Source organism: Lynx rufus, unplaced genomic scaffold, assembly GCF_022079265.1.
Source record: "Lynx rufus isolate CCGP_SWC_20201006 ecotype Redwood Valley unplaced genomic scaffold, mLynRuf1.p SCAF_17, whole genome shotgun sequence".
In the NCBI taxonomy this organism is placed as follows: domain Eukaryota; kingdom Metazoa; phylum Chordata; class Mammalia; order Carnivora; family Felidae; genus Lynx; species Lynx rufus.
Genome location: NW_025814831.1, coordinates 49,685,867 through 49,697,908, shown reverse-complemented (window position 1 = coordinate 49,697,908; position 12,042 = coordinate 49,685,867). Strand labels below are relative to the sequence as shown.

The following is a 12,042-nucleotide window of genomic DNA, read 5'->3' as shown; positions in this document are numbered from 1 at the left end:
TCTCCTCTCCCCATGGAGCAGCACTCACCTTCAGCTTGTGCTCATGTTCCTTGTTGACACGTGCGAGCAGCTGGGCTTTCCTTCTGTTGAGGGCGTCGATGAGGGCATCACACTGGGCCACCAGGCAAGCCTCGAACTCCACACTGTTCTCCTGCATGAGAAAGCACATCTCTCAGCCGCAAAGCACCTGGTCTCCTTGGGCTGCAGGAGAAGACAGAGCTCCCCTGACCATTTGTGGGGTACAAATCCTTGCTGAAGGAGATGAAAAGGAACTCTGTCCACAATGCACATTTCACGTTGTTTCAATACCTGGATACATTTCATTCTACAGTGATAGTGTTCACTTTAAATTGAAAAGGATAAATATTACTTAATAAATTTATCAAAAGGAAATCACACCCACAGTTTACATTGTGTAAAAATAAAGCTTCAGTTTGTGGAGTTGAACATGAATCTTTCTGAGGGCTGGCAGATGTCTGCTTATGTATGGTGGAAGGTGGCATTCAGAGAGGCTGGCTGCCTGAGCAGGTGGGGTATTATAGAGGCATGAGAGTTAAAGAATCATTAAATTCAAGAGAAGAGGGAAGAAAGAGGACAGAAGTGGTCTTTAATATTAATCAATAATCCAATGATAATAGAACTTTATAAGAATAATCATGGGAAAAGTACTTGCTGCTTTCATTAAGGAAAGCAAATAGTTAATGTACATAAGACAGTCAAGAACAATTGGCTTGACTTCTACCCAGCCCTAAAAGTCAAGCCACGAACCAATAGCTTGTGGGGGAACACTAATCATGTTCTAAATGAATTATAGCTTCTCTGTGATGTTTACATTGAATGTTGGATCTAACTATTTTCTTGATTTAAATCTGTACATGCTATAGCATTTCTTTCAAGCAATTCTCTCCCTAAATCATAAGCATTCATTAATGATAGTCCTTTCAGTAAATCATATATGTAATTTTGATTGTCAAGTGATAATCTGAAAGACAGTTATAATTTATAGCAAATGAAAGATGAATACTCACACATACATGAATAGCATTGAAAAAATAGCACCCAACTGAGTCAACTGTAAGCTCTAGGGGGCTGGCAAGGAAGGAACAGCTTAGCCTATCAAATTTTAATTTATTCTCTAAGTCATAAAGAACTATGTCTCTTAATATAAGGATCTACTGATAGGCATTTGAGAACTTTTTAAATGCAAGATCTTCTTCATGTAGTGTGTTATATTAGTAATTGCTTGACTAGTGCCTTCTACATGCTAAGTTTTGGCTTTCCTGGCAATTGTTTTTGAGTACTCAGAGAAGTCCTCTGGAAAACGTCATTTAAGAGGGCTCTATGTCCCACACAGGGTAATATTGGGAGGATGAGGGCAGCCCTCTTGCAGTTTCTGATTTAGAGCAGAAGGAAAGCTTTGCTCTGATGAAGAGGTGGGGTGCAGGGCAAAAGCAAAGAAGGGACTGACCAATCACCTCTGTTGTTCTGGAAAACAGAAGAAAGTGTACAACTGTTAGATTGTCAGGGGATCAAAAGTTTTAACATGAACATGCATGGAAAAAAGAGTGAGGAAATCAATATAAGATGCTTTGAAAGCCTGGCTTACCTTTAAAAAGACCATTCTACTTTGACATGGGTTAAATATTAACTAGGAAAGCCAATTTACTGGAGGCCAGAGTGAAGGTTATTTCTGTGAGGCAAACCTCAAAACATAAGAACAGTAAACAGTGTAGAAGTTCACTTGTTAAGCATCTCATGCAGTTTATGGTTTCTCCCTTTAGCAATAGTGGAGAGCTCATGAGCTCTCAAATGCTGGCTGATCTTTGGGTCATTGTGTCCAAACAAAGCAATCTGAAATTATAGTTACCAGGGGGGTCATAGTTGGAAAACACTTAAGTATCTAAGTAGAGAAGAAGCATTACTATGGGCAGGAAGGAAGGAAAGAGTGAAGGAAGGAAGGAAGGAAGGAAGGAAGGAAGGAAGGAAGGAAGGAAGGAAGGAAGGAAAGGCAGGAGGGAAGGAAAGGAAGGGAGGGAGGAAGGAAGGAAGGAAAAAAGAGAAAATGTGACCTGTTTGTTATCATCAGATAAGATATAATTATTGCAAGGTGTTTTGGGAACCTGAAGAGTTTTAAAAACTCAACAATAATGACTCTGAATTCACAAAGAGGCCTCTTTCTAAATACGCAGTAGTGGAGAATTAGGACCCTAGTGCCAAAGGTAGCAACTATTTGGAAAACTAGGTTGTGTTGCTGGCTTGTTGGCAAAACACAACCACCTCGAGAAGGGGTGTGTTTGAAGTTGGCCTGTATGTGTGTTTGTATTAGAAGGGACAGAGCAGAAAAGAATAATTGGAATTTCTCCACAACACATTAAGGTAGAAGAAACAAACTCCCTGCTACACAGCTACATCTTAACCCACGGAGTTTGCTTTCTGTCTCAGGTGCTGCCAATACCTGGATCTGTTGGACCATGTTGCGGAGCTGCACCAGAAACTCCTTGGCTTCTTTGGCCCTGTCTGACAGTCCGTTCAGCGCCTGGGAGAGCTGGCTCTGCAAAGATAAAGAAGGAAGCCAGGGAGCTGTAACCACAGGAAGTAGCAACAAGGTCTTACGGTGTTGTTTTGATCCAAGACCCAAGAGTTCTCAAGCCCCTCAGATTCCTCTTCTCAGAGCTTGGGGCAGTTAGCCAACATCTGTATATGAGGATTCCGGTACTAATGGCATCCAGGCACCTTCCACAGGCTCCTGAGAAGTTTCTCCTCTGAAGCAGTGAAAGCTCCTGGTCATTGCAAAGGCCCTCGCCAGCTGATACCTGCCTGGAAATTCCGCATCTCATGAATTAGTTAATTAATTCAGCAATAATTTACTTAACTTAAAATTAAAAGCTAAAGTGAGTCAGAAGATATGGTGATTATCAAAATTATTTAGGCCAAAGTGCTATTGGTCTGGCGTTGGGGCAGGAAGAATACAGTCAAGAACAGGATGAAGGAAGGAAGGGTTAGAGCACTGGTATGATGCTCTGGGGCTACTTCAGTGTAATGGCACATACAAAACCCACGACCACATTTTTTTCATCAAGGTCACCCTCCTTCTCCCAAATACAGCCCTGTTGCCCTAACTCCTGTCCATTCCTCAACCAAGGAAGACTCTCATCCTAATTTTCCACACTGTCCTGTCCATCTGGAACGCAGTTCTGCTGGGGGCCATGTGTCCAGGTAAACACTGGCTTTCCCAGCTTCCCTGTCTGCTGGGGTGGCCATGGGACATACTACTAATTGATGAGACTCAAGTGGAAGATGGCTGGGGGTGAGAAGGGGTCTGAGAAAGCTCTTGCTTTTCTGCTAACATGAGACCAATGTGGCTGGTACAGCCTCTGCCCTTCTGTTCCTGACTTTATGGCAGATGTCTTATGACTCTCACTGAGAAGGCCAACATGGTAAGGGAGGAGGGGTGGAAGAAGAAAGAGCCTGGCTCCATTGGCATCATTGAGCAGCTGAACAACAGTTGAGTCTCCTACCACTAGGCTTCTTGTTTGTGGGGAAAATTAACTCCTTGTTAAGTTCCTGTTTGGGATTTTCCATTACTTTCAGCATTGTACTTAATGCAAAATTCCTTCTGCTATATCCTTTCATCTCACCTGTAAATTACAGAGACAAACTCCTTTCCCACAACACCTTCTTTAAAGACTAAAGCCCACTCTCCTTACCAACACAAAGCTTCATCCCTCTCTCCTTTCAGTAAAAGGGAAGAATCTTAAAATTGTATCTCTTGGTCTAATGAATGTTTCTCTTTCTTTTTTCTCTTTAATCCAGTACAGTTAACATACAGTGTTATATTAGTTTCAGGTGTGCAATATAGTGATTCAACAGTTCTATACATTACTCAGTGCTTATCAAGTGTACTCATAAGTGTACTTTTAATCTCTTTCACCTTACCATATGATCCAATAATTCCACTACTGGGTATTTACCCAATGAATACAAAAATACTAATTTGAAAGATATATGCACCCCTATGTCTACTGCATTATTGAAAATAACCAAGATATGGAAGCACCCCAAGTGTCCATTGATGAATGGATAAAGAGAATATATAGGAGATATATCTAGATATAGATATAGATATATAGAAAATATATACACAATGGAATATTACTCAGCCATAAAGAAGAATGAAATCTTGCCATTTGCAAGAATGTGGATAGATCTACAGAGTATAATGCTAAGTGAATGTTCTTTTTATATCTGCCTTATTAAATACAAAGTTAGGCACTGGATCTCTTTAAAAATATGCATGTCAAATGCTTGATAGAAATAATGTGGGGAGATAGAAAGAACATAGGCTTTAGAAGGGTTCAAATTCTGGCTCTGTCCCTTACTAAATGTGACCTTGAGAAAGTTACCTCTGCCTGAGTTATTCCAAAGCAAACAATGGGAAGCATAATAACATTTTGTAGTTGCGTTATTGTGAGGGTTTAGTGCACTTGCCAATAGAAAAGCTCCTGCTAGTAAGGGTAATGGTTAAGGGAACTAATCCAAATTCATAAATTCTGCCAGTCAGTGGCTTTTCAAACTTTACACATGGTTTTACCTCATCCATAAAATGAGAAGAATATTACTCTTCTCGGGTGTTATGGGCATTGCATGAGATATTAGATTAAAGCCCAGAACCTCTCTGGTGCATGCTGCGTGATTAATCAACATTGGCTGTTATTCATCTTCTTCCTTCCTGCTCACAAACACCTGCAGACTGACTGGGGAGAGTCACAGGGCAGATTCCTGGAATGGGCTCTGCTCATCCCTTGTACTTTGATTTATGTACTCAGACTCTGGGAGGCTAGACCAACACAGCTGAGGAAGAAAAAGCACAAAGTGAGCTTGCAGTGCTGGAAGGGCTGCTCAATTATTTATTACTAGTCCCAACTGCACCTATAATTTGGGGTGAAAGTTTTCTCCTCAAGAACTTTTTCCAAGAGCCGAGGGGATGAGGGAGAGCAGTAGAGTCTCATTTAGAAGAGCAGGCAATAAAATGAGAGAGACATATTCTAAAGGAGACATTTTTCATTGTTACTTTAAACTCACTTCCCTTCTTCTGAATGAGCAAAAGTTTGCTGGCTATCAGTTTTCTTCCCTCTTTTTAAAAATTTTTTAATGTTTTTATTTATTTTTGAGAGAGAGAGGGAAACAGAGCAGGCATGTGGGAAGGGCAGAGAGACAGGGAGACACAGAATCTGAGGCAGGCTCCAGGCTCTGAGCTGTCAGCACAGAGCCTGAATGGGGCTCAAACTCACAAACCACAAGGTCATGACCCGAGCCAAAGTGGGACGCTTAACCGACTGAGCCACCCAGGCACCCCATCTTCCCCCTTTTATGAGAATCTATGCCTTAGTAACCACATTTGTATGTTGAAGTACAGAAGCCAAGTTCACTCATTTATACAGAACAGACGTGACCTGATTTGTTGTATCCCAGCCTTGCAATTAATTATACAATGTAAGGTAGATCTGACACCCATTAAAAATTGTTGACCAGGTACTGCTATCTACTTAGAAAAAAATTATTCCGTAGTATACAAAGAGTGCTGGCCTCATCCACTCCCAGGTTTTGATACAGCAAAGCAATAAGTCAACTGGAAAAATCAATTCGTTTGCAGATTACCTTTCTTTGTGTCTATATTCAGTCCCAAGAATGCCTTCTACCTGGCTAACGATGGTTCTGGTATTTGATAAACAATTGCATTGTAAGATAAAGATCTAAAAACCTTTCTCTTAAGCTTTGCCAACTTGTAGAAATTGAGCAGGAAACAATGAAAAACCCTGGAAACTATTTATCATTAGAAAATGCTCTTATTATAAGGATTTATGTGTGCGTCGCTTTTATAGGATAGTTCTTTGATCACATTTATAAGCTAAATCTGATGTAGAAGAACATTATTATTGATTGATTTTGTTTCCCAGAAGCATTTAAATTCCTGCTCTGGGCTAACAGAAATGTTCTGTATTCAGGACCACAGAGCAGCCTTGTAAATTTATACCAGAACACCAAAGATGCAAATATTTAGTGTGTGTTTTCGTTACAGCCTCTCTGGCTGTATATGTAGCCGTTAGAAGCGGTTTTTAATGCCTAAGAAATGACATTCTGATTTCCTGGATATTTGTCTTCCAATTTTCTGAAAAGGTGTCACGTTCAGAAAGTGAACGAGAGTGGGGAAATGATGTAGCCGTGGAGGCACTGACAAATTTCCAGGCAAGATCTCAGAGCGTGCTCTGAATAACCAAGATCTCCCAGAAAGAAGGCAAGTTGCTCAGAGCTTGAAGGAGAGGAACAAAGCACTCTGCATCCTTCTTCCTTCTTCTGCTGCTTTGTCCCTCCAACTTCCACCCAGATTCCCTACACCTTCCAAAGGAGTGGAGGTTATAAGGGGTCAGAAGCTCAACCTGGAAGCCCCGGGGGGAGGACAGTTCACAACCCATTATTACTTAGGCTCAGCAAACCGGTATGGGATTCAGTTCATCCTGACCAACTCCTCACTTGCCCAAGCATCTGCCCAGCTGCCAAGGCACGCCCACGCAGAGGAGGGTGCCCTGCCATGAACATGATTCACGTGTCACTTCCTCCCTCAGTTTACTATGAATATTGGATGGAGACAATGGGGACAAATGAAAGGAAGCTTCCTAGCTGTCTGCAATCTGAAGTTACAGGCATGGGATGGGTCAAAATGGTCAACCAAAGAATTAGTACAAAATAGATGAGGTGACAAACCAGCAACAGTGGCTTGATGGCCCTGTGACCCTGTCACAGTGCACGCCTCCTTCCCAGGTACCAGGGTCAACGCAAAATGCAGGAGCAAAGTGATGATTGATGCCATGTGATTCTAAAGTAAGGCCCCTCGGAGAATAACAATTTTTTTCTGGAAGAAATACTGGTTTTTTTTTAAGTTACTACATTATTGACATTATATAGTTAAAAAGCAAAGGCAAGAAATTCTAATAGTTATGATATATTGATTGTTTCTTATTATCAAGGAACTGATGCATGCTTTTAATGTGTATCCTATTCAATCCCAGTCACCACCCTGCAATTTTGCAGAGTCTCAGAGAGGACACACATGAGTTTAGGTTTTATTTATCTATTTTTTTAGTGTTTATTTATTTTGAGAGAGAGAGAGAGAGAGAGAGAGAGAGAGAGAGAGTGGGGGGCAAGCAGGGAAGGGGCAAAGAGGAGAGAGAGAATCCTAAGCAGGTTCCTTGCTGTCAGGATGGAACTGGACATGGGGCTCGATCTCACGAATCGTGAGATCATGACCTGAGCTGAAACCAGGAATCAGACAGTTAACCAACTAAGCCAGCCAGGCTCCCTGAGTTTAGGTTTTACAACTTACATACAAAAGAGTAGGAACACAAAGCCTAGTCGTCTGACTCCAAAGTTGTCCTCTTTGCTTCAGCCGCCCAAAGAAGAGAAGTCTTCTCTCACTCATGCAGGAAGAATAAAAACAACCTGCAGTGAGAGCATGTGAAACCAAAGAAGGTGATTTGGTGGGGGGATTATGATTGATTATGAGGGAATTTGATTATACTTAGCAATCAGATAAGATGTGAACATGACCTGTAAGCTCTGTGGAGGACAGAAGGGAGGAAGACCTTACACACCTATAATCTAACACACTGTTCCATATTATCCCATTTCTGTTTCTCAGTGCTAGATCTGGACACACAAGTACACAAATATCCACACCAAAAGCTAATGCATAATGCCATTTACCTCCTTTTTAATAACAATTTAAATCCAAACATTCTGTTTTCGTCATTCTTTAAAGCATAAACATGGACCAGAAATGCTGTTATCTCACCAGAGAGCAGCAACTGAATGAGATAGGGCAACGGTAATTAATCTGGCAGTGGGGTTAAGAGGACAGACTTTACAGTCAGATGGACTTGGGTTTAAATCCTAGCCTTTTACTAGCTGTGTGACCATGGACATATCACCTAACTGTAGTGGATATTGTGGTGCTCTGCCCAGATTCCCTTCTAAAGGCTGGTGTGTCCTTCCAGCTGCTGGGAATATCACTGTTGATAGATAGCACTAGGCGTTGTTCTTGCCTATGGGGAACTGCATTGCTCAGTGCTGGGCCCACATCCAGGGTGTCCCATGAATGACTGACTGGGCCTCCTTGCCATGATCTGAGAACAACCCTGAAGGGCCATCCCAGCCCTAGAACTCCCTTCAGACTTGGCTGAGGCCACTGCAGGTCAGGTTCATCTTCTGCTCAACCCTGGCCTTCTCACTTCCTCACAGGTGGACCTACTGAAACCCTGAGCAGCTAACTATCCCTTCACAACTCTCTGAGTCTGTGTCCAGGAGCCCCAATTTAAAACACTAAGCTTGCTAGGTTTCAGTTCCCCCACCTACAACATGGGGATAATAACAGTACCTGCGTCATAGGACTGTAGTGAGGATTACGTGAAATCATGTGTTCAAAGTTCCTCTATACAACACCTGTGAGCATTGTGTAAGCATGTAATACTTATAAATAAGTACTATTTTTATAATAAGAATTATGTTAAAATATACATGCATAAATCATTGGAACATTTTGTTATGCCACATGTCCCAGTTTGGGGTTTGGTCAACTACGATTAGTCAGACAGTGCCCTAGACTGTAATATTGTTCACAACAATTTGCCCCCTCCTCATTTTTGCCATCAGACTTGCGGTGTCTCCTGTAGAGGGATCATGTGTTCCTGCCCCATTCTTATTCTTGGCCACATGATTTGCTTTAGGCTAAAGAAACGTTGTGATTTTCTGCCATCTCCTTTGCTCTTCTTGTCACACAAATTCAATGGCATGTGGATAAACTGGCTCTCAAAAAACACATTCTGATTTGTAATGTTTGCTAATTTCAAAGGTGTTAATACATAGTCGGTTTTAGGCTACCAACACGACATTACTGAATGTGGAGCTAGAAGAGGTGTGTGTACTATCAACTCTTTGGAGCAGTGTGCAGGTACGACCAGGTACCTGCATACCTGCTACCACTGGGCATGTCCCACAGAGTGGCTGTGGGCTTCAGAAAGAAGACATATGGAACAGAACTTCAGACTACCTCCTACGATAGAATATGAGCAAGGAATAAACCTTTGCCTCTGAGATTTTAGGGGTTGTTTGTTACTGTAGCAAAACTGACTAATACAGACAGCAATGATAAGCTTTTCCTTTGTGATTTGATTCAATCAATTTTCATGGAATTTGCTGTGGACCAGCCACAGTGATTCATGCTAGGAAAACAATGATAAAATAAATACAATCCCTTCCCTCATGGAACCATCACTGTTCTGAAACCACCACCATTCTGAGCTTAACAATGTCCATTTAAAAGTTCTCTCTTATGGGCTCTCTATTGAAGCAGAAGAAGACTAGACTATTCTAACAACTAACAACAGAAATGTACCTTCTCCACCTCTAAGGGCAAATGAGAAGTAGCTGCTTTCCTCGCCAGGCATAGCCAGTTCTGGCTACAGTTTGAATTCCAGACATATACTCTGCATGGCCTTAATCCACCCAACTTAAAATATTTATCTGCCTTAGACAGGAAACTCTCAAGCTGGAGATGCAAATCAACATGGAGGGTTTCTTTCAGCAAACTAGATAGAAGAGCCACTTATCACCTTAAGGCACAGCAAAAAAAAAAAAAAAAAAAAAAGAAAAGAAAAAGAAAACAACAACAGCAACAAACAAAAACAAAACAAAACAAAACAAAACAAGAAAAAACCTGTTGCTTTGCCCAATGTTCATAGCTTCTTGGGGGAAAATCAATTTACCATGTGTCTATGGCTTTTGCAGAGTGCTGGAAGCAATGAAAGAATTCATGCAGCAACTGTTGCCAGGGAAGGCATGAAACTTTAATAATGCAGCAAGCCTATAGGCTGCATGGTCAACATCACCCTGGCCAAGGCTCTGTCAGAGAGCATGCTTTTCTATGGATATTCAACACACGTGATATGTGTGTTGTTAGGCAGTTACTAAGTATTTATAGCCAAGGATCAAAAATATGCCTTCCTTGGGCTAAGCCTTCATGTAAATATTGGATTTTACATCCCAGAGATTGATGACTGGATAGATCTCCTTTGTACGTATGTTGCCTTTTCTCTGGGGAGAATTCTAGGGCACCCGTCAGCAGGCTCTGAGTCCTTTCCCAGAAAGCTGTTTTCTTTGTGGATCTCTCTGGCTGCCTGAATGTCCACACCGGTCTGCCATGTCCTTCCCAGTGGTATAGCATTCTGCATTGTCTGATACTACTGGGGAACAGTTTGAAGATAAGCAAAACAGATTTGAAAACAATAAAATTTTAGTTCTCTATAGTTTTTAAGTGTCCCAGAGGGAAACTTTCATTCTTCAAATGAAGGTTTTTCTCTAAACAATTAAAAACATGTTCTTAGAGACATATATGATGAAGTGAAAAAAATCACTGAACTATTTTTTTATATAGAAATGCTTTCATTGTGTTCTTTCAGAGACACAAGTGTTAAGTGCCAAAGCTGATGACCATTATTTGTTCCTCATGTTTCTAGTGGTGAGAACTAAGTAACTACTAGTAGGAGCCAGACGTTTTTGTTTCAAGAAATAACTCCCCCCCCCGCCCCCCAACCTGCCCCATGTTTCAAAACCAAACATGCTCCTCTCAGAAAAATCAGAAAATAAAAGACTTAGAAGAAAAAAATTATGTCACCAGATACATTATTTTTTGAATTTATTTGTTAAATAAAGCTTATTTATTTTGAGAGAGAGAGCATGATCAGGGGAAGGGCAGAGAGGAAGGAGAAAGAGAGAATCCCAAGCAGGCTCTGCACTGTCAGCACAGAGCCCAATTAGGGGCTCAAACTCAAACCATGAGATCATGACCTGAGCCGAAACCAAGAGCTGGACATCCTAGCACCCCACCAGATACATTATTAATAGCATTAATAATGAATCTTTGATGTTTATCCTTGGAGATCTTGTATACATTGATAGGCAAATATGTATCCCTCTATATAATGTGTATGAACAAAATTGGAATAATGTCATATACCCATTTCTGTCTTGAAATCTGCTCTTTGCACTTGATATGATATAAATGTTTTCCCATGTGACTAAAAATATGCTACTTCCCCCTTTGTGATAGCTATCTAACACTTTGATAACATTTACTATGTGCCCAGCACTGCTTGTAATGCTTTGTACATATTAACTCACCTTTTACACACACACACACACACACACACACACACACACACACAACAGCAAAGGTGGGTACTATTATTGTTCATAATTTTTGTAGGTGATAGAACTAAGCAAGGGAAGTTATGTGGTCCAAAACCATTAAGCAGGAGTGCATGGGTGGCTCAGTCAGTTCAGCATCCGACTTCAGCTCAGGTCATGATTTCACGGTTCACAAGTTTGAATCCCGCGTCCAGCTCTGTACTGACAGCTCAGAGCCTGCAGCTTGTTTCAGATTGTGTCTTCCTCTCTCTCAGCCCCTCCCCTGCTTGCACTCTCTCTCTCTCTCTCTCTCTCTCAAAAATAAATAAACATTAAAAAAAACTGTTAAGGAGATGCTGTGACCAGAATCTAATCTGTTACCCACTAAACTATGACCACTAACCCAATGTATAGATGCATCCTAATTGATTTAACTAATTTCCTACTTTAGGACATTTAGTTTGCTTTCATCTTTTGCAAAGAATTTCTGACATGAATTTCATGAAGAAAATCCTTCAATACATTCTTGATTATTCTCATTTCCCGAAAAGAAAATTCACATTTACTTATACTAAATGTTATCATGTTATCAAAATGTCCTTGAGTGGTCATTCAGTTTACACTCCTGATAAAGCTGATGTGAGTGATACTTGCCTATATAACTCACTGAAAATATCATTTGGGGGCACCTGGATGGCTTAGTTGGCTAAGTGTCCAACTCATGATTTCAACTCAGGTCATGATCTCACAGTTTGTGAGTTCAAGCCATGCACCAGGCTCTGCACAGACAGTGTGGAGTCTGCT

General features: G+C 41.0%; 1 protein-coding gene across 22 annotated transcripts in view; it reads right to left on the bottom strand.

Annotated features, from left to right (window-relative positions):
• TRIM9 (tripartite motif containing 9) overlaps positions 1 to 12,042 on the bottom strand; it is a 111,133-nt gene that overhangs the window by 45,956 nt on the left and 53,135 nt on the right. For 17 of the 22 annotated variants that reach the window (XM_047079829.1, XM_047079837.1, XM_047079831.1 and 14 more), the window contains exons 2-3: positions 2,456 to 2,551; positions 29 to 151 (exon numbers count right to left, since the gene is read on the bottom strand). The exons of 4 other annotated variants lie outside the window; for them this stretch is intronic. In XM_047079829.1, coding sequence (XP_046935785.1) covers positions 29 to 151; positions 2,456 to 2,551 — 219 coding nt within the window. The remainder of the gene's footprint in view (positions 1 to 28; positions 152 to 2,455; positions 2,552 to 12,042) is intronic. One more of the 22 variants, XM_047079843.1, reaches the window with a different exon arrangement.